General features: G+C 39.7%; 1 protein-coding gene across 6 annotated transcripts in view; it reads right to left on the reverse strand.

The window, feature by feature from the left end:
• Positions 1–19830, reverse strand: part of ZNF521 (zinc finger protein 521) — a 236607-nt gene that overhangs the window by 193650 nt on the left and 23127 nt on the right. For 3 of the 6 annotated variants that reach the window (XM_052703672.1, XM_052703673.1, XM_052703675.1), the window contains 2 exons: positions 19677–19736; positions 13495–13674 (listed from right to left, as the gene is read on the reverse strand). In XM_052703672.1, coding sequence (XP_052559632.1) covers positions 13495–13674; positions 19677–19736 — 240 coding nt within the window. The remainder of the gene's footprint in view (positions 1–13494; positions 13675–19676; positions 19737–19830) is intronic. The other 3 variants (XM_052703677.1, XM_052703674.1, XM_052703676.1) reach the window with 1 other exon arrangement.

Genomic DNA, 19830 nt, shown 5'->3' on the forward strand with positions numbered 1-19830 from the left:
CCCAAGCCTCAAAGAGTGTGTATTAGAAAGCATACATTATGCCCTCTATCGAAAATTACGTAATTTGACAGTAAAATGTATAAGTAAGCCCATAATTACCTTAAGTGACTGCCACACAGTCAACCCTCTGGGCTCACAAGTCAAAATATTGTGCTAGAGCTCCCAGAGAACAGAGGTAAGGAGAAAAGGGAGGGCCAGGATTAGGGTTAAACACTACCCTGAACCGCCTCCTCGACTCCATGATTCAGAATGGTGTGGGACTTAAAGCCCTTGCATGTGGGAGCAGTTTCTTTACAAATAGCTGGGACACCACAGCCAGCCTCCCCACATCTTATAGAAGTGACCACACTGACATTTGCATCCAAATGAAGGAGTGACAAAGGAGAGCGATACCATTCGATACCATTCTGAAACATGCAGCTCCCACGTATATGACTCACCTGAAAAACAAAGCACTGGCCATTTTTTGGCAATGCATGCATAAAACAGTCCACTCATTATGCCTTAAGAAACTGAAGTACAATCTGCTTTTTGTGGGCAGCAGAGATCCGGTGGCATTTTTCACAAGAGCAGGAAGTTTGCCACATTATTCTTGGCCAGAGCTTCCTGTCTCCCTCTACTATGTCTCATGAGTCTTAGCTGCTATCTTCTGCGGTGTTGGCAACGTATCATGGTACTGTAGATAAATAGTTGTAAAAAAGATTCAGAGCATAGAGAGAGAGGCTGAGAGGTATTGTACAGTTCTTAAGGCATATCAAATGTAAAGCTTGTCCCACATGTGAAAAACAATACTGACATACTAAACAATTATTTATTAACCAGTTACATCTGGTATCCCCTTTCACCACACTCACGTCATCAGATCCACTAACTAAGGAGTAGTTTCAAAAATATTCTATGAAAAGATCTGTGGAACTTACAGCAGAGAGAATTTTTCTTTGATTTTGTACTGACGCCTATGAATTTTGCAACAGGTAAAACTCAGTCTTTAAGTTGTACTGGGCCGATTTCCACACCCGTAGAGGAGAACTACACAAGTAATTTTAAGCACTTTTGGCACATACCAATAACTGAAATGCAACAGAAAAGTCAATAGCTTCTCATGAAGCCAACTCAACATAAGCAAACTCATCCTCAGCAATAAATCAGGGTCAAATATGCCTATTATTTGACAAAAAATACAAGTTGTGTAGCTTACCGAACGTGCTTTGAAGGACAAAAGTTCCCACAGTTTGGGAACATTATGCGATACTTTCAGTGCTATCCACTGAAAGTATAGGAAGCATCAGACAGAAGTCAGAATGTTAATAAAAATGGTTAAAAAGTGAGCAAGGCAAGAAAGAGACCCTAATGAATGAATGACTGCACAAATAACAAGATGGGCTGTAGACCTGAGAGTACAGCATCTAGTTTTTGGGTCCTACAAAAAGCAGTATAAAGTTAGTCCAGCAGAGGCTGCAGAATGAAACTAAGTATACTGAATGGGTTTTGCAGTCCGCTGCTCCTACTCAAGTACCCAATGGGAATAGTAGCACTATTCTGAAGATCTTAGAGGCAAAAAGGGAACAAACAGTGGAAAAATGAAGAGTGGAAAAAGAGGGAGAACAGACAAGAAGGAGAGACACAGTGGGATACTGCAGCACTGGAGAAAATCATCTCCACCCTCCTCAGCCAAAGGGAGAACTGCAGGGATACCTGACCTGCTGATAGCTGAAAATAGGATAGAAATAAAAGCACACCTCCAGAAACACTCTGTAAGAGCATGGAAAGTATAAAGATAACAGGAGAAAAAAAAGTAGAGCCTCAGCAGCAAGAATAAGCATACCAAATAACAAGAGAAAAATCAAAGACAATGACAGGTGGAGAAGGTCACAGAAGTGGCAGTATCTACTTTTAATGAGATAAACCTCATTCTTCATTTCCTCAGCCTCTGCTTTTGAAAGCTCTCATCACGACAGACAAGGGAAGCTTTACTGCTTTCAGACTAATGAACCATGGGAAAGCACTTGTAACTACAGGGTTAATACCACTGAATGTCAGCTTTTTTGGAAACGCTATTTGGAAGTACGTTTGTTAAGTACTGAGTATTTTGAAAAGAGTGTTGGAAAGGCAGAGATCTGAGTGCCACAGAGAAAAATCCTGAGAGCAATCACACAATTCAAAGAGTATTTGAACTCACTAGTAGAAATCCTGCCCTCAATGAACATAACAATGACATTTCCATTGGTCTTGGTGAAGCAAAGATTAAAACCAGCGACTGATGGACTTAAATTGAAAAACATTCTCCACTCAGGCAACACAGATTCTTAGGAAAGATTGTCCTGCAAAATATTCTAGCCATAACATCGTAACAAAAGTAAACATTAAAACCGTTCAAAGTATTTGAAATGAAGTTTAGAAGAATAATTAGAATAATACAGAAACCTATGGTTATTGACATATTAAAATAGTTCAGGACAAAGGATGTGTTGCTTAGAAACTGATTGTACAGGAAAGATCAAACACATTAGATTTTTGCAAAAATCCAAGCATCACTTCTAACCACATACTGAAATCAGATAATAGCAATGAGAAATAAATGCATACATACGAAAAAAATATTAATGTTCATTTATGCGTTAACAGAAAAATTTATCTGTTATGCACTCACATGCTGAAGCCTGTGTTTGTCAGAGAAAGGTAAATCAGCAACTACCATTTCATTTCCCTATCCATCACTTTTACAGCTGGTAGATTTGTAAAGTACTTGGAAAACTTGACCCCTCTCCAGCCTCCCCCGCATGAGTCACCCAACCTTCCTCAGTCATTAGGCTGCGCTTCCTGCTGGGATGCAGCACTAAAACAAATGCAAGACACCACTTCTGGTCATGGTTAGGGAGGCAGTAAGCAGTGGCAGGTATTCTTATATATTACACATATCGATGAAGTGCCAGTCCATGACACCACCCTATACACAGTTTTATTTCTAAAGACATTCTGCAGCACTGCAATTCATTCCGTGTTCCAAAAACATTCTATTCTTGTTTATACACAGGCAAAATAACTTACTGTATTTCATGTGCTTCATAAATATTGCAGACAAAAATATTAAATCACTTTATTTGTATGCGTACAAACTTAACATAATTTTAATAAACTATATTAAAGAATAAATTTAATCCAAAATTCATAGATCACTTTTCCAGCATTTCAGATTATTATTTAATCAGTATCAAATACTCCTTGACATGTTCAAGTTTTTTAGAAGTTGACTGCTAGTTCAACCTTCCTAGTTTCCCTCAATTTACTGTGAGAAATCTCAGTTCCAACATGTCTTCTATATAACCACATTTCTAGGAAAATCCCATGCTTCTTACCCCAAAATAAATCCCAAATGAAGCATCCATTGAGATAAGTGATGACACTTAGTCAACCAAACTTAACTAAAAATTTACCATTTTCTGTCCACACTGTCCTGGTATTTCAGTTCAAAACTTGCCTACTATTGCTCTAACTGTGCTAAAAGAACCGCTGTCCCCATAAACTCCTTGGCTTCACTCCATAGTGCACACAGGAGACACAACGCCTTTAAACTTCAAGGAGTTCCCATTGCAGTGTAGAAGAAGAAAAATTCAGAGATTATGGAATAATCATCTCCAAATCGATCAATTTCCCCCTGAAGGTAAAAAACTGAAAGAAAGAAAAAAGTTGAACAGTTTCAGCTTGCCTTCTTGAAGGGAAAACACCCCCAGGGCATGTTGTAGAATGATCCCCATCTCTTTCTCCTGGTGCTTATTAAGAGGTCATAGATTTCAGTTACACTACAGCATTCCCAAATGATATCCCCAGCTAAGGACTATGACCTCTTAGTAGAGGTATAGGGATATAAAATTAGGAATAGTAAGGGTTCACATTAAGAAAGAGTTTGCCTCAACTATCAGTCATTTTGGATGACTTTCTGAGATTAATGGTGTACCTGGTGCCTTGCAAAAAAAAAGAAACAAAACAGAAGAGCTTTCATAAAAGGAACTGCAGGTTCCAGTGTTTTCTGGAAATACTGCACACTGCTAGGGCTAAATTTCTATCTGAAATCACAGTGGATTTTCACAATGGAATACTTGATATAGTAGGTGTCTTTCTCAAAAAGCACAAGGTACATCTCGGAACATCTTGGATGTACTAATACACACTCTTTATTTGTCTTAACATTATCCCTTCTAAAAAAGTCATTTTAGGGAAGCAGCAGAGATTTTACAATCACCTTGGACAGGTTATTAGGCAAAAGCCACGCAGGGAATGGAGTGTCTTTGAGGACCTTTCTCCTCCTACAATTCTCTTTTCCATCGAGAGAGGCTTTGTGTTGTTGTTTTGTTTTGTTCTTACACCCCTCAGATGACGCTTGGAAGGATAAACTGAGCCCATAGAGGTTATGTGTTAGTGAACCACCATATCACTCAGAAGCCTTAATACTCTATAACTGATTGTATAAACATGAATTAAGGCTCTTCTACAGCTGTATTAAACAAAGTGTAAAAGAGCTGTGGGGCATTTTGTTACATTTGGCTTTCAAGCTATGAATTTAACTGCTGTATATATAAGTAATGATAATCCGTTGTACCTCCCATTCCGTTCATTTCTAAATGGTAATTAAAGCAAGCACCAATAATAAAAACAGCAAGTATTTCAAGAAAATAATTTTAGAAGGTGGAGGAAATTCACTGTTTAAAAAGACAAGTTTTGTCATGGCAACAAGACACATTTTGTAATACGTTAACAATATATTATAAACATTATAGTAAAATAGAAGCATGTAATAAAGAGCAAGTATTTACACAAACTGATTCTCTGAAATGTTGTAGTGAACATGGACTGTAGGTGTATATATGTGCACGAATGCAAGACGTGATCATTATTTTATTTTTAATAGTGCGTCTATTAGAATCGCACATGTGAATTCCCATTATACTGAATAAAGGCCAGGGTAGCTATGACCCTGTATCAGCATCAGCTTTACAATTCTAAATCTGTATTACTAAGGACAGTGAAAAGCAAGACAAGCTTGGCCACAGGATCCATATTGATTACAGCAGTAATTGGAAGCAGCATAGTTATCATAGGGTAAGTAATGACTGTTTTTCCTTCTTCACATATGTGCCAGTGTTGATGACTCTCCCTACCCCATCCCCCTCCCCTGCAGGCAACTGTCTTCCTTGGACAATGAGAATTAGGAATTTCAGATGCGTAGATCAAATAGTGATTATAGCACTGCTCTCACAAAACTGGATTAAGCTCTGGCAGTTACATCCTCCACACAAGTGCCTGATAAAGGTCAGTGGATTACCTTATGTCATCACCTGGCAGATCTCAGAAATTGGACCCTCTTCTCCAACAGGAGGAAGTGTCATTCGAGCAATGGGAGATCAAGGTTAATATTCAATGGGAAAGGTATAGTAGCCAAATGGTAACACAGAGAGATAGCCTGCACTGCCCACTTGGAAACACTCTGTGAGGAAATGGCTTGACCTTTAGAACACCCAGCAGCGGTTATAAATAAATGCAGCAACAGACTGTCAGTGTAATAAAGTGAAGTCCTATATCTAGCTAGGGCAGATTTTCAACAGAGTTCCAGGGAGACATTTGAGTTAAGTCTGAAAAAGCTTCGGAGCCGGGCAAGCCAGTACTTGGAGACAGGGGCAACTGTGCAGAGCTAGCCTGATAACTAAGAAATATCAAAGCCAGTAGAGGAATTATTTGCAATGCTATTATAGCCCTCCCCTGACAGTGACCTAATGCTTTTACAATCAGCCACAATGGCATGTCAAGTACATCTAATTCATGGTCTCATTGCCCTAAGTCAAAAAGTACTACATAGTCATGTCCTATGGCAGAGCTTAGGACTACAACCGTAAGTCCTATCACTAAGCAGGACTTAGGAAGAAAACACTTAAGTAAAATAAATTGTTACCTAAGTCTCTTTTAAGTTCATGCTAAAAACAGTCTGACTGACAGGCATGTGGACTCTTTGGACCCACAGAACCAAGTACTGTTGTCCTCAGTATTCATTCCTTACCCTCAGCAAAAGAGTTCTTTCTAAGAAGCTTTGAACAGAAGTATACAAAAGCATGGTTCAACTGCATGATGCCCAAGTCCCAGGATGATTGGACTTATAGCCTGGCCAGAAATGATTATTTTGGTGCATTTAACAGCACCTTGGCAATCTCTGCTGCCATGTTTCATTCACTTAATAAGGCCTGGATTGTTGCAAGATGAACCCTAATAGCACCAAATATGCTGCTAGACTATTTACATGTAAAATACAGCTGAGAGACAGTTGTATCATGAACCAGATCCAGTAACTACAGCTTTGGGGATGCCTATATGAATTCCCTTCCCTGAGTAGAGCACCACCTCTCTGGCTCAGCAATCGAAGCTGCTCACTTCCATGCCTTGGCATAGGAAAAGCTGTCTCTGTCCATGGTACTGGGCCAGTCCCCCTGATTTCTAGCTGGTTAGGGACATCAGAGCTAGGAAAAGAATTTGCTGCTCTTATGCACGCTCACATGGTCACACCTGTGAAGCCCGTGTGGATACAGAACAGATATGCCAGCCCCCCTATCCTTGAAGCCATGGATTAATTGCCTTTTTTAGGAAGGGGAAAAAGTCAGGCTAATGTAAGAGGAAAACAGGAAACAGAAGTTAGGAGAAAACGGTGAGTGAAAGATGCAAAAGAAGCATTGATAGCTCACTGGAAGGCACCATCACTTTCTTCCTTTCCTGCTTCCAAATAGAACAGGAGTTACAATCAGTACTTATCAACAGGTTTATTACAGGGGTTCCCCAAGTCAAAAGTATCAATTTCACAATATAGACATTGGTTGCCTTCATTTACAAGGGGTCACTGACAGACAAGTCAGGAAGTACGCCATGCTGCTTTTAAAATACTCCGGAGGTGAAAATCTATTGGTTTTATGACTTATTAATGGTTTCAAGAGCAGAGATTAATGGGTTCTGAGCAAATGAGGGAGGAGTATATGTCTCACTACCCATGCTGGCCATTCATCATGGATCTATTGTCTCACAAGGTAAGCACATGGGTTTTGAAGAACAACAAGAAGGCTATGCAGCCTACTGTCACAGATTTGAGGTCCAGAGCACCGAAGTTCCCCTCACATTTGAGCAATACAAACATACCTACAAAATGTTTACTCAATTTTGATATGAACACCTATGAGTGCAATTATCAAGACCTCCATCTATCCTCCCAAGGAGCATACAGTTATGCATATAAAGTTCTATGAAGCAGATTCCCCATGATATTAGCCATGGCTATTTTGTAACGCACAGGAGTCCAATAATAGATTACTCCAATAGGCATGTTTGGAAGACCAGTCTCACAGAAGGCTGCTTCACAGAACAGCTACACAATTGCTCACTGCTGAGTTTGATATCATGATCTTTAGAGGCAGAAAATGTAGTTATTACTTTATTCCCCGTCTTCCCCAAATATCAAAAATTTGGAGTTGCAGTCCTAGATCACTTAATTCTGAAAGGATGCAAGTCCACCATTTACAAACTCGAAGAAGTGTGTTGAACTGTGTGTGTTGGCTGAAGATGGAAAACTGGAGGAGAGGGTCTGTTTTCCACTCTCAGTCAAACAGAATGTCATTTTGCAGAAAAGAAATCTGAAGTCTGTTGACCTAAAGCAAATGGAAAAGTAGAAGTATGTCTCTGTAGAACAGCAACTGGGAAATCCTCTAGGGAAAAAGAGAGGCCTTAAGCTCAAGTCCTCAGTCCAAGCACTGTTTATCTTTCATTCAATAACCGTTTAATGTAAAATCCATATGCAGTCCTTGGTGCAGGAATTCTCAAGAGAAACAGGGTGACTCTCAACTGAAGTAACTGTACTTGGCAAACAGTGCTTGGCAGTGTGCCACTGGCTGCACTGAGGCTGATGAATATGCTTTTGGTGCATCACAGATATAACTTCTTAGGGTTCTTGTTTTCAGAAGCACTTTTATCAAGCTCAAATTTTTCTTTTTTTCCCTACAGAAACGATAGAGGACCCTGGCCACATATCTTTTCACCATAAAAATGGTGACAAATGAAAATCAGTGAACAGTACTTGTTACCAGCAAGAACAGCTCTAGGTAGGATGTCAAACCATGACAACATCAAATGCTCTCAAGATTTATCTTGTAGTCTCACTGTATACAACATACATCCTTTGGGACAAAACTCCTCAGAAAGTTTTCAAGTCTTCTAGTGAAGGAGATGGTCCTGGCACTACTAACTCATTCAGAAAGATGGAAGATCACTGGGCACTGAGAAGATGAGAAAAGACGGAGGAGGATGAAACCATTATAGAGGAATCTCTATTACCTCCTGTTTGGTAAGCCCATGATACTTGTCATGCATGCTTTCTGTAAAGTTGTTAGGAAGCACAACCTCTTGTTTTTACACATACAAGAAGGCAATGATTTGCTTATTGACCATGTGAGAGGACTGTGCCCATAAAAGTTAATTATGATCACAATCAGAAACACAGAAATACTCAGCTAGAAGTTACCAGCCTAGTGATACTCCAATGCTGATGGAAAGCAGCACCCAGAATAACAGGTAGCCAATATACCTGCTGGGAATATTTTCAGATGATACATGAGGGGACCCTCTGAGCACAGCTAGGAGAGCAGAACTACATCTCCTCATTGGTATGGGATTCACAGCAGTAACAAGTAACGATTTCAGCATCAGAAACAAGGTAGGCAATAACATGAATGACTCAACTCTACCTGACATACTTACTCAACCTGCCAAACCTCTAGCATTAAGCTAGAACACAAAACATAAAACTAGATCTGTCAGGTAAAGGTAAAATAAACATCCCCAATGGAAAAATAGCTTATGTCTTTTCCTTCAGAGCACCCTTAGTATTGAAACTAGGGCTTCATAAGATTCAGTAGCCTGCTTTCAAACAAGTTTTACAACTTGTGATACCAGCAGGCTAGTATGGAAGTTACATAATGTGCACTAGGTTTACTAGCATTCAGGATAGCTATCTGCTGCATTCCAACACTTCCATCACTGTTAAGCTATTCAACAAGTCAGCCAACTAGATTGGCATATTCAGTGCGTAACTGATTGAGTGCACGGCAGCATCATAGGATATTCTTTTTTCTAATATTGCTCTTATTACGACTTCTGATTCCAAAGCAGCCTACAGGATCATCAAGAGAACCAAGCTCAACAACAATGAATGCCTTTGTACACACAAAGCCAGAGGAAAGGCAGTTCTCACCTACACAGGGAAGACATCCTAGAGTACAGCTCCCAGGGTTTCGATGGAAAGGTGAAACAAACAGCACAAAGCATTGTGCAGAGGAAAGAGATTATAAGTGAAGAAAAACATTAGGGCAAGTGTCTGATAAATTGTGCCTCATAACAGCATATATACCAGAAATGCAAAAGGTTATTTTTTTGTCCAGCTTCTCTCCAAGACTTAAGAGAGAAGTGAAGCTGAAGGTTTATTGGCAGTGCACCAGATTTGATCCTGCACTTACACTCCTACAGTGGGATCCAAATTGTCTTATACTAGAAGGACAGAAGATTCATAATCATACTGAGTCTTTTACTTATGTACACAATTTAGAGGATGACAATGTGCAAGTCATTCATGAGTTATTAAATGGAAATACTGCAGGAAGGATAGAGTGAGAAAAGCATTAACTTCAGAGAGAAACACTATTAAAACCATATTTTTATTGCCAATCTTTTGCAATGACTAAATTAATATAGTACAGCATCTTATCTGCCAGTGACTATAATAACTACTGCGAAGAATTTTTTTTTTAAAACTTCCTCCCCTTTATCCATTATTTGTATTTCACAAACATCACAGAATTTGTCAGCAATTAACATAAATAAATCATCACCTTTTCAGAAAGCTTCAGTGCAAGAATTTCAGATAGCAAAAAATACTATTAAATAGCTCACAAAGGGCTTGTTCCATCCCCCACTGCAGTCAATTGGAACCTTTTCATTGACTTCAATAGATATTGGATCAGACCCAAATTGAAAACATCAATAGCACACACGTTAGAATAAAAGATCAGCTACGCCCTCCTCTAGAAAAAGAACATGAGTTTAATTCAAATAGCAGATTACAGGAAGGAAAAAGTTGGGGGGAACTTTTTTTCTTCTCCCTTGAAAAAATCTGCAAGAAGACAGCCATTCAAGATTCTGAGAGCCAAATCTCACTGGGCTGTAAAGTATCTCTCATCTTCCACTATGCCCTGAATAGGTGACGGTGACTGACACTTAGAGAGACTGGGACAGCTGTTTAATAATCCAGCTAACCAGTTCCCTTCTCCCCATTTCTACCTTTGGTTGAGAGTGGAATGAAGATTCAGCAGGGCAATATCACTCCTCCTCCTGAAGTGTTAATGCTTCAGAAGAACACGCAAAATTAGAAGCCCCAGTATCAATTTGAGAATCTACAATGGAAAGCTCCATTCTCAAGCATGGTAGCAGGCTGGGAGAATTAGAGTCAGCCTAGACACTCTGACACTCAGCTCTCACATTTCATATTCCAGGGATTTTCTAAGAGGTGCCTTAAGTCATTGTTATGCGCTCTTGTATGTTCCACCAATTTCATTGTTGCTCTTCCTGGTATATCTGAGTGGAAAATAACTCTGCAACGATGTCAATAAGCACAATTCACAAATTCTTGCATACAGAGTAGCTCCCTAAGCATCTCAGAGAGTACCTCCAAAGCTCAGCAAGATCTAGAGAAGCCGTAGCTTCTTGCTCAGCCATTTGAAAACTCAAAGCTCATATCTGAATTCTGAAGCTCTACAAACTTAGGAGGCTGACAGCCCTGGCATTTTTAAATAAAGAGGAAACTTTCTAAACAGTCTAGGTGACTCTTCAGTCTCTGAGACAAGGTCCACAATGCAAAGATCATACTTCAGGACAGATGATGCAATCTGCCCTCTTCCACATATGACACAGGCAATTTTAGTAAACCTTTTGACTTTCTTTAGAAATTAGCAACTGAAAAATAGCTCAGTTTCTGCTAGTTTCATAGGACATTCTCCAAAGGGAGAGAACCAGAGCAATAATGTAACATCCTCTTGCTTCAGAAAGACTGTGATGAGAAAAGGATGTACAACCCCTTTCATGGTAGCACTTTTTTCAAAAGCTTTTCATCTGAGCATGGCACCCAAAGGCCAGTGAAGTCCAAGAGAAAGTCAAAATCTAAAGAGCTTGCCTAAAATTCGAGAAGCATGCTTTATTTTGTCAAATATTTACTGTGCTTCAGAAGAAAAAAGGTAAGCTGCTTGTCTGGCAAGTGTTTGTCACTGATTAACTAAAAACAAACAAACAACTACCTAAAAGGATGAGATTTATTATAAATGTAATTCTTATTATTAGGTCATACATGCAATTTCAGATCCTGGACTGAATTCATGTCATTAGCCACCTGTTTAATATTTTTTTGCTGGAGAAAGATGGAAACATCAGCTTTGGCCATTCCATGCAGACATTTCTCTCTACTTAAAGGTGTATGTTGAATATTTATTTTTGGAAACTGAGAAAAATTGGCTTTTTGTCAACTTGGTATCCCAGAAGCATCCACAGTTCAGGCTTTTATTCCTTCATCAGCTTTCCAATAATCTGATCTCTACTCATTCACTAACACAAGTTTACTTAAAAGAGAGGCAAATATATTTTTAGGGACTTAATTTTCTTCTAGATTAATTTTCAATCCCCCATTCTTTGATACCATACATATTTTCCTGCCTTTACATGTTCACCCCAAAGTGACTAATCTAGTGTTCTTGTTTTCACTCTCATTTAACACTGCAATTCTGAGCAAGAATGGATGTTTTCAGGACCAGCATTCCAGACTTCTTCCTACATATTGTTCTCCTTCTCCCCTTTTTTCTTCAGTTTCCCAGTTCAACTGTGCAAGGAATTGTCACAGAATTCTGACTGCAGAATTAAAGCAGAGAACCCAATTAGAAGAAGGAATCCAATTTTTGGTATATAGGAAGAGCAGTAACTAACTAACTTGAAAGGAGAAACTGATATATCACATCAAAGTGAAAAACACAGGGATGAATAAGTGCGATCTGAATGGTGGACAGGGGGCAATGGGAAGGCCTCCTCAAAGGGAAAGAAGAGACAAGCTGAAACCACCCATTTTTCAAAACAGAGCAAAAGAAAGAATAAAGGTATTAACAAAAGGATATGAAAACGTCAAGAGTATTTTAAAGTCCAAGGAGAACATCCATACTGACTGAAACCATCAGCAATGTAGAGAAACGCATTCCAGAAGTTTGTAGAAGCGATTAGAGCATAATTAAGCTGACTGTATCTGAAGTTATAACATTTTAAAAGCAAGAAAAGGCAAAGAACTATACTAACAAAAGTACACACTTCTCCTCCCATCAGCTCCTGCCCACTTATTCGTCTTCTGATCACCTCCTTCTTGTACTTCACCCTCAAGAGCAGCGCTGCCACTTTAAGTCATCCTCTCATGACCCAGCCCTATGGATCTACTGGAACCAAAATAACCTAGAAAGTTCTCCAAACATGAGCATGCACACGCTCTCTTAAAGCATTCCCAAATGGGAAGCACGTCTTTCCTTATTTACAGTGTTCTAATAATGAAAAGGTTTTATCATAATAGTATTTCACAAGAAATACATTTTACACTGTAGAGGGCAAAACTAAAGTTTCATCTAATAAAAAAATGTGTCCTTCTGTTATGAACATTCTTCTGTTGATCTACTTGAACTTACAGCATGTACCATTGAAAGAGCTACTAAATCTAAAAAGCAAAACTACTTCAGCAGACTTCACATGATGTCTACATGAGAGGCCTGTATACAGTCATTTCAGAGGGGAATTCAGCTCAGCTACAGGTTCATTCACTCAACTGAATTCAGCTCAGCTGTATTTGATCAGCACTCACTTTTGCTCCATGACTAAGACTAGGATTTCATTTTCATTCTATCAGTTTGTTTGATAGTAACTTTCAGTTACTGATTAATGAACAGTCATTTAGAGACATTTGTATTTATCATAGTAAACTAAAGCAATATCCAGCCCAGACCTACAACACAGCGCTATGTAGACTCCTCTGTTATGTAACCAGACTTAAACCTCATTTACAAACCCTCTTGTGTTCACAAGTAACTGAGGAAAATATTCATATAAGCAAACATGGAAAGTTAAAGAAGACAGTATGAACCAGGGACACAGACAGCTAAAGCATACTTTAAGTACAGTGACAATGCAGTAATTATCTGTACACCCTTCAGTATGAAGGACATTTATAGTGCCTTATTTACAGTATAACACTGCCCTAGAACATATTTATTAAGGTCTCACCTCTAAGCATTCAAATGCAAGAGTAGAACAGCTGAGAAAAGAAGAGGGAGATCAGAAGCAGAAAACAGGAATCAGAAACAGAATAATGGAAGAAGCCATAAAGTGAGAAGTATTGTTTACCTGTCAGTTGACATTGATTAATCTTGTGTTCTGTGATATCACTCAGTGACTCAAACACCTGGAGGCAGCTGTCACAGCTGTGCACAGCTTCTTCTTCCAACTCCTCCCCTTCATCCGGCCTTTTCTTACAGTCTAACACTTCTCCATCTTCTGTCTTGTCTTCTAGTTTACAGTTAGGGTCTGAAAGAAAATCAAGACCATGACCTCAGGCATCTAAGCAGAGAACCTTTTAAAGAAAGGAAAAAAAAATCATAGGCTTCTTATCGTAAGGATGAGAAGAAACACATTTGGCACAAGCCTGCAGAATGCTGTAGATTTTATTGCTAAATAAGCAAAGGAGTTTCATTCATTAATCTTTTTTCTAATCTCGATGAAAGGAAAATTTCTCTTCTGTTCCCACATATGCATATTTCTCACTCGAGCAGTTCTTCCATGCTTCAATGTTAGGTTTGTCAATTTTATCAGAGCTATAGAAGCTGCTTTGATCATTATAAGAAAGGATAAATCACCTATGCAATTAGTTTTCAATTAGAACAAAAAAATCAAATCAATGTGTGCAGGAGCTTCTTTTCACTGGTAACTACAGCATTTCACAGGAAGCTACCAGAATTAAGAGACTAACACACCTGATCTACATAAAGACAAAATTAATCTCTATTTCACAGCCCATTCCAACACTCCATCACTGTGCTGCCTGAGACAAACAATGCCCCAGAAAGATGAGACCCTGGGTCAAAACTTTTATCTATGCTTTGAACTTGTTTATGACTTCAGACAAACCCAAAGTTCCTCAATTTGCCGGATCATGGAAAACTGGAAACTATTGTAAAACCCAAATGGTGCACAAGCAGAACTTTGCCTGTTTGACACGTTAACAAGTATTTAGAGGAGAGCAGAACAGTTCCAGACTCACAGTAGCAGTTTTGAACCCAGCTGAAGCTCCTAAACCAGAAGAAATGTTCTCATTCATCCCTACGCCCTCCACAGAGAAGCCACACAATTCACTGCATTGCCTCAGTCCTGCTGCTGACCAACGCAAAGTGAGATAACAAAATCTAGGACTTTTCCTCCTCTGAGGAACAGAGTAGCTTTAACTGCTCCTGACTTTTCGCCCACTTCACTAAAAGCTTCCTTCAAAGACAGAAATAAAACCATCTGCCTTCCCTAATAAAGCAAGCTGGCACTTAACTTTGTTTTTCCTTGGGAACCACAGTACAACAAGTGAAAGGCAGAAGAAAAATGGTTGTGTACATTCCAACAAAAGGAATGCAAGTGTTTCACCACTCTTCCCTTCTCCTTTTTGGCCACCTCATTTTTCCTTTTATTTGAGAGCTGAGACTGAGATGAGTCATTTTAACAAACAAGGATAAACTCACATAATGACAGGGGGTTGTGCAAGTGCGTGTTAAGATGTTCCATCCTTCAGCCAAGTGAGAGGCTAGCTGGCTCTGTGTCCACAGTGATAGCACAATGGTGGCTGTGGACCCACTTCAGTGAGTGGTCCAACGGCTTAGGATCACACACAGTTAGAAGAGAACAGAGTAACCATAACGTGCTACCACTACATTCATATTAGAACAGGGATAAGGTGAGGAGAAGGAGGGGGATTCTACTCTAAAAGTCTTCTGCCAGCTCCCCGCAGGGATGCAGACACAGCCATCCCCAGTCTGCCCGGTGTGCAGTGTGGGCATTCTGATGTCCCCCACAAGGGTCAGGGCTCTCCCCATCTGCCTACATCCTTCAGGTCACGCTGCTGCACCCCTGCCTTGAGCTGTTCAGATGCAGAGAGACCCACGGCACATACTGGAAAAGGCCCATGTCAGGAAGCCTTCCTCATGCTATGTGGCTCGTGATCAAAACCGAGGAATTTCTTTGACAGGGGTAAAGGGTGGAATTTATTTTTAAAGGAGTTATATTACAGAGGAAAACCAGATTAATTTTAAAAAATAAAAAACACATTATGAAGGCAAAAACATATTTGCTGTGCAGCCAGAGCACAACCTTTGTGTGACATTCACAAGGCTCTTGCAAGCAAAAAAATTCAACTTGAGCAGCAGCTTCCAAGTAAAGGAGCAGCCTGCACTTCCACAAATCAAAGCTAATCAAGCACATAGGTTGGATGGTATTTTGTTGGTAGTTGGTTGTTATTCTTAAAATGCTCTTAATGAATCTAAATAACGCACACTGTCACTTATTTTTCCAAGATATTTTGCAACTTTAATAAAAAGTCCTTAGAACATCACTGAGTTCTTAGCAGCTCAGAAAAAGAAATAATTGCCTTAACTGTTGCAAACTGACCCAACATCATTAAGCACTTGTTGGAAGGCTGCATGTGCACATCGCATGCTATTAGTTGTTCAGCTCAAGCTCCAAGTTTCATCTCATAAAACTGACAGCACTCAGGGAAATGTAGGCACTGGGTTTGAATTTTAACATGAGTATTTAAATGCTGCACATAAAGTTTACAGACCTGTTTGTTTTAAAATAAGGATAGTGTCTGACTCTGCTTTAAGTACAATGCCGAAGGAAAGAAAAGGGAGGGGAGGGAATTCTCCAGACTTATTATTCAGAAGCACTTGCACTTTACAGGAATTCAGCAGCACACACACACACACACGTATGCACACGCACCCTTTAGTGCACAAAAGCCTGTAGAATCAATCCATTTAAAGCTTCCTACTTAGAGACCAGTTATTAAAATTAGAATCATTTTAAGTCTAATAAATGTTTTGCTTCTCCTTCTGCATTTGCAGATATAAACTCTACAGGGACAGAAGTCAGTCAAGCTTATTCCCTTCTGCTGTGACTTCAGAATACATGCTCTAGCCAACTGGCACATTTGTTTTTAGGTCAACACTTAAGTGGGACCCTCTGGGACGTAGGTTCAAGTTTAGCCTGCGACAGCTTTGTGAAACGAGTTCCAGCAGTCTCAGCTCCTCTCCATGAATGCATTTCCAACGTGATTCGCTCCCATGAAAAGTTGTCACCTCAGAAAGAAGGTGGTATTTAAAGAGAGATGCTTAGTGAATGGACTCTTTTTTGCTACAACAATAAATGGCTTCTATCAAGAGCTGTTCTAACCCTAAATGATTACTTAACCTGAGGATAAGCTGCCTTACTCCTGCTCCTATTTTGAAACTCTAGAATTAAAGGCATGTTAGAAGTGCAATGTGCAGTCACCTGTACTTCCTGTGTAACCTCCTGTTTAAAGCTCACGTTCACACATGGACTTTAGGGTGTCAGTCATCCCTCACATTTCTTTCTCCCCGATATCTCCAACTACTGCAGACAAGTCCCTCAACAAAGATTGGCTTGACAATAGGATTACCTTTCCCAATATCTGCAAACACCACTGTCATTTCCAGAGGCTTCCCTTTCCCATTTCAGAGACCCACTGAAAATTTTTAACACGCATCAGCAACAATACACACACCAGCTCCATCTGCAGATATCATTCAAAATTATCTGGTATGGAAAGAAGGGTTGTATTTTTGGAACAGAAATAAATTCAGCCTATTAGGCACTTAAGAAAAAAAAAGAAGAAGAAAAAGAACAGTTGTATTCTGTTACTGATTATGTTAACATTATTTATAAATGGAAATTAAAAGAAGTATGATTTTCTCATTACTGTGTTCCCTGGCAGGTGGTTCTCCCTATCCCTTCCTCCTCCTCCTCATAAGGGATGTTATTGCTGTAACTTGGTCTAATAAAACTGCAACTTGGAGGAAAATGAAAAATCACATTGGCTTAGAAGTGTTGGAGGCAATAAAGCCATGGACTTCAATTAATTTCAAGTATGGGAGCGGTTTCAGGCCAACCAGCAGAAATTCTATTCTGTCTATGTAAAAATGAGGTTTCACCACATTTACTTTTTATAACCCATATAAAAGTCAAGTAAAAGTAATGAATATCTAAAAGCCATCTTGGTGGACTGGCAAAGACTAACTGTATTCTTGAAACTTATCTTACATACTTCTGCCTGTGCTATGAGGATCCATAGCTAAACGTCAAGCTACCAAGAAAACAGCCCACTTTCCAACCCATTTCCCTGCCTTGCAGTGGACCTCCTTCCAAGCCACTTCTGCATGGAAAAGTGCTGGCAAAAGAAAGGAAAACTAAGATCATGTGGCTATAATTATTACCAGGCAAGGAATATTTCTTCAGCTCAGTGGTAAAGTAAAACTCCGTCGCTCTCTGCTCCCAATAGTGTCCATCGCAAAACAACTGCCTCATTAAATTTCTGCAGTAAGATTAATATGCCGTAGCTGCACTACATTTATAACTTGGTACTCTATAAAAAGCACATTTAATGGTTAGAGCCAGAGTGTAGATACAAAGTATTACTATAAAAACTTCTGGCAGTGCGTATACAAAGTGGGCCTTCTGTACTGCTCGCTCTATCAGAAGGGGTTTTGTTTTTAACATCGGCATTACATTCTTGCTACGGAGAAAAACAGAATGTTAAATCTCACCTAGAAACAGACAGAGAACAGCACTGGACGGGATGGGAAATAAATAACTTGTGAGACAATGTAACTATTGAGAATTATGTTAAGCAAAAAAAAAAAAAACAACCAATAAACAAACAACACAGAAAAGTAACCATTCCTTGTCATATTGATCTCTGCTTTCACAGTTCTCTATTTCTTCAAATCGGTGTCTTTGTAGGAGTACAAGCATGCATTTTATTTCCCAATCCCCCCACCCAAGTTTACACATAGCTAAGTGGAGAATTAAGTACATTCAGAAGAATTTGAGATGTTACCCCTCAAAACGAAGCAGACAACTCTCATTTTTTAAACAAAGTGTTTTTTGCAGACAGCTACTAGAACCTAGGAAAGACACAGAACAAAAACCCATAGGATGCAAACACAACGGAAATACAAAGTGTCCCAGCTGACCACAAAAATAACTGCATTCTTCACCTTCCTGTAAGCAATGATCTCGACTGTCCTCAAGCAAGGTACCTACTCTGAGATCGGTGGCCTTCTAGGAACATGCAGAATCACAGAATGGCCCGGGTTGGAAGGGAACTCAAGGATCATCAAGCTCCAACACCCCTGCGGGGCCACCAACCTGCCCAATTAATACCCAGGGCCCAGGGCTGGCCAGGGCCCCATCCAGCCTGGCCTTGAACACCTCCAGGACGGGGCATCCACAACCTCTCTGGGCAGCCTGTTCCAGCACCTCACCACTCTCTCTGTAAAGAACTTCCCCCTGACATCCAACCTAAATCTTCCCTCCTTCAACTTAAAACCATTTCCCCTTGTCCTGCTATTATCTACCCTTGTAAAGAGTTGATTCCCCTCCTGTTTGTAGGCTCCCTTTAGGTACTGAAATGCTGCAATGAGGTCACCCTGCAGCCTTCTTTTCTCCAGGCTGAACAAGCCCAACTCCCTCATTCTGTCTTCGTAGGGGAGGTGCTCCAGCCCTCTGATCACCTTTGATCATCCCTTGCTCCAAAAGGTGACCTCACCTGAATGAATGAGACTGCTCAGAAGAGGCACTCCTGCTCTTCAGATAAACTTCTGTAAACCAGTAACAAAGACTGCTTGAATACCATGTTCTCTTTGAATTCTCAGAATCAAATGAAATTTAGAAAATTAAAGAGTCCTCATTGTTACAGAGAATTAACAACTATTTCTCCACAATTATTAATGAAACATTTCCCCATGGTCCTGACTCAAACAGCAGTTTTGTCCACCCTTCTTCAATAGGACTTCAAACAAAGGATCCAGGGATCTGGTACCTGGTCTTACCTAACTGGTAAGAAATTATACAAATAAATAAAAGAAAGGAAATGGCTCTTATCCACATATTTTACAAACATGAAAATAGTTTTGAATGAATATTCAAGTTCATCTGAAATGGCACTGGGTGGGGGTTCATGTGGGGGCTGCAGAAGAGGATTATTTCTGGCAGCAACAAAAAGAAAACCATGCTGGATCTTCAGAAGCATCTCATCATCATTGTCTTGAGCTACCAGAGAAAGAATTTTTAATTCTTAGGAACTGAAAAACGAGGAGGAGAGAAATACCATTTTCCATCGCAAGCTCCTAAAATAAATTCTAGGTTCAAACCAAGGAGGAGGAATACAGGCTCTGCAAAATCACCGCGATATAAAAATTCCTCACACTGTTGTCAAACAGTAATCAAACACTAATGAAGGAATTCGGCATTACCAGTCTGTGCGGCTGTGTGTCCCACACCTGCCTGCAGGTCCTCTGTTTCATTTTCTTCTACTGTCAGAAAAAAGGTGAACAAAACAAAAACAAAACAAAACAAAACATGTTAGCCAGATAGCTGAAGGGTTTCAAGCACCTTTACACCAGCTTC

The sequence above is a fragment of the Tympanuchus pallidicinctus genome, unplaced genomic scaffold (genome assembly GCF_026119805.1).
Source record: "Tympanuchus pallidicinctus isolate F22 unplaced genomic scaffold, pur_lepc_1.0 scaffold5, whole genome shotgun sequence".
Taxonomy (NCBI): Eukaryota; Metazoa; Chordata; class Aves; order Galliformes; family Phasianidae; genus Tympanuchus; species Tympanuchus pallidicinctus.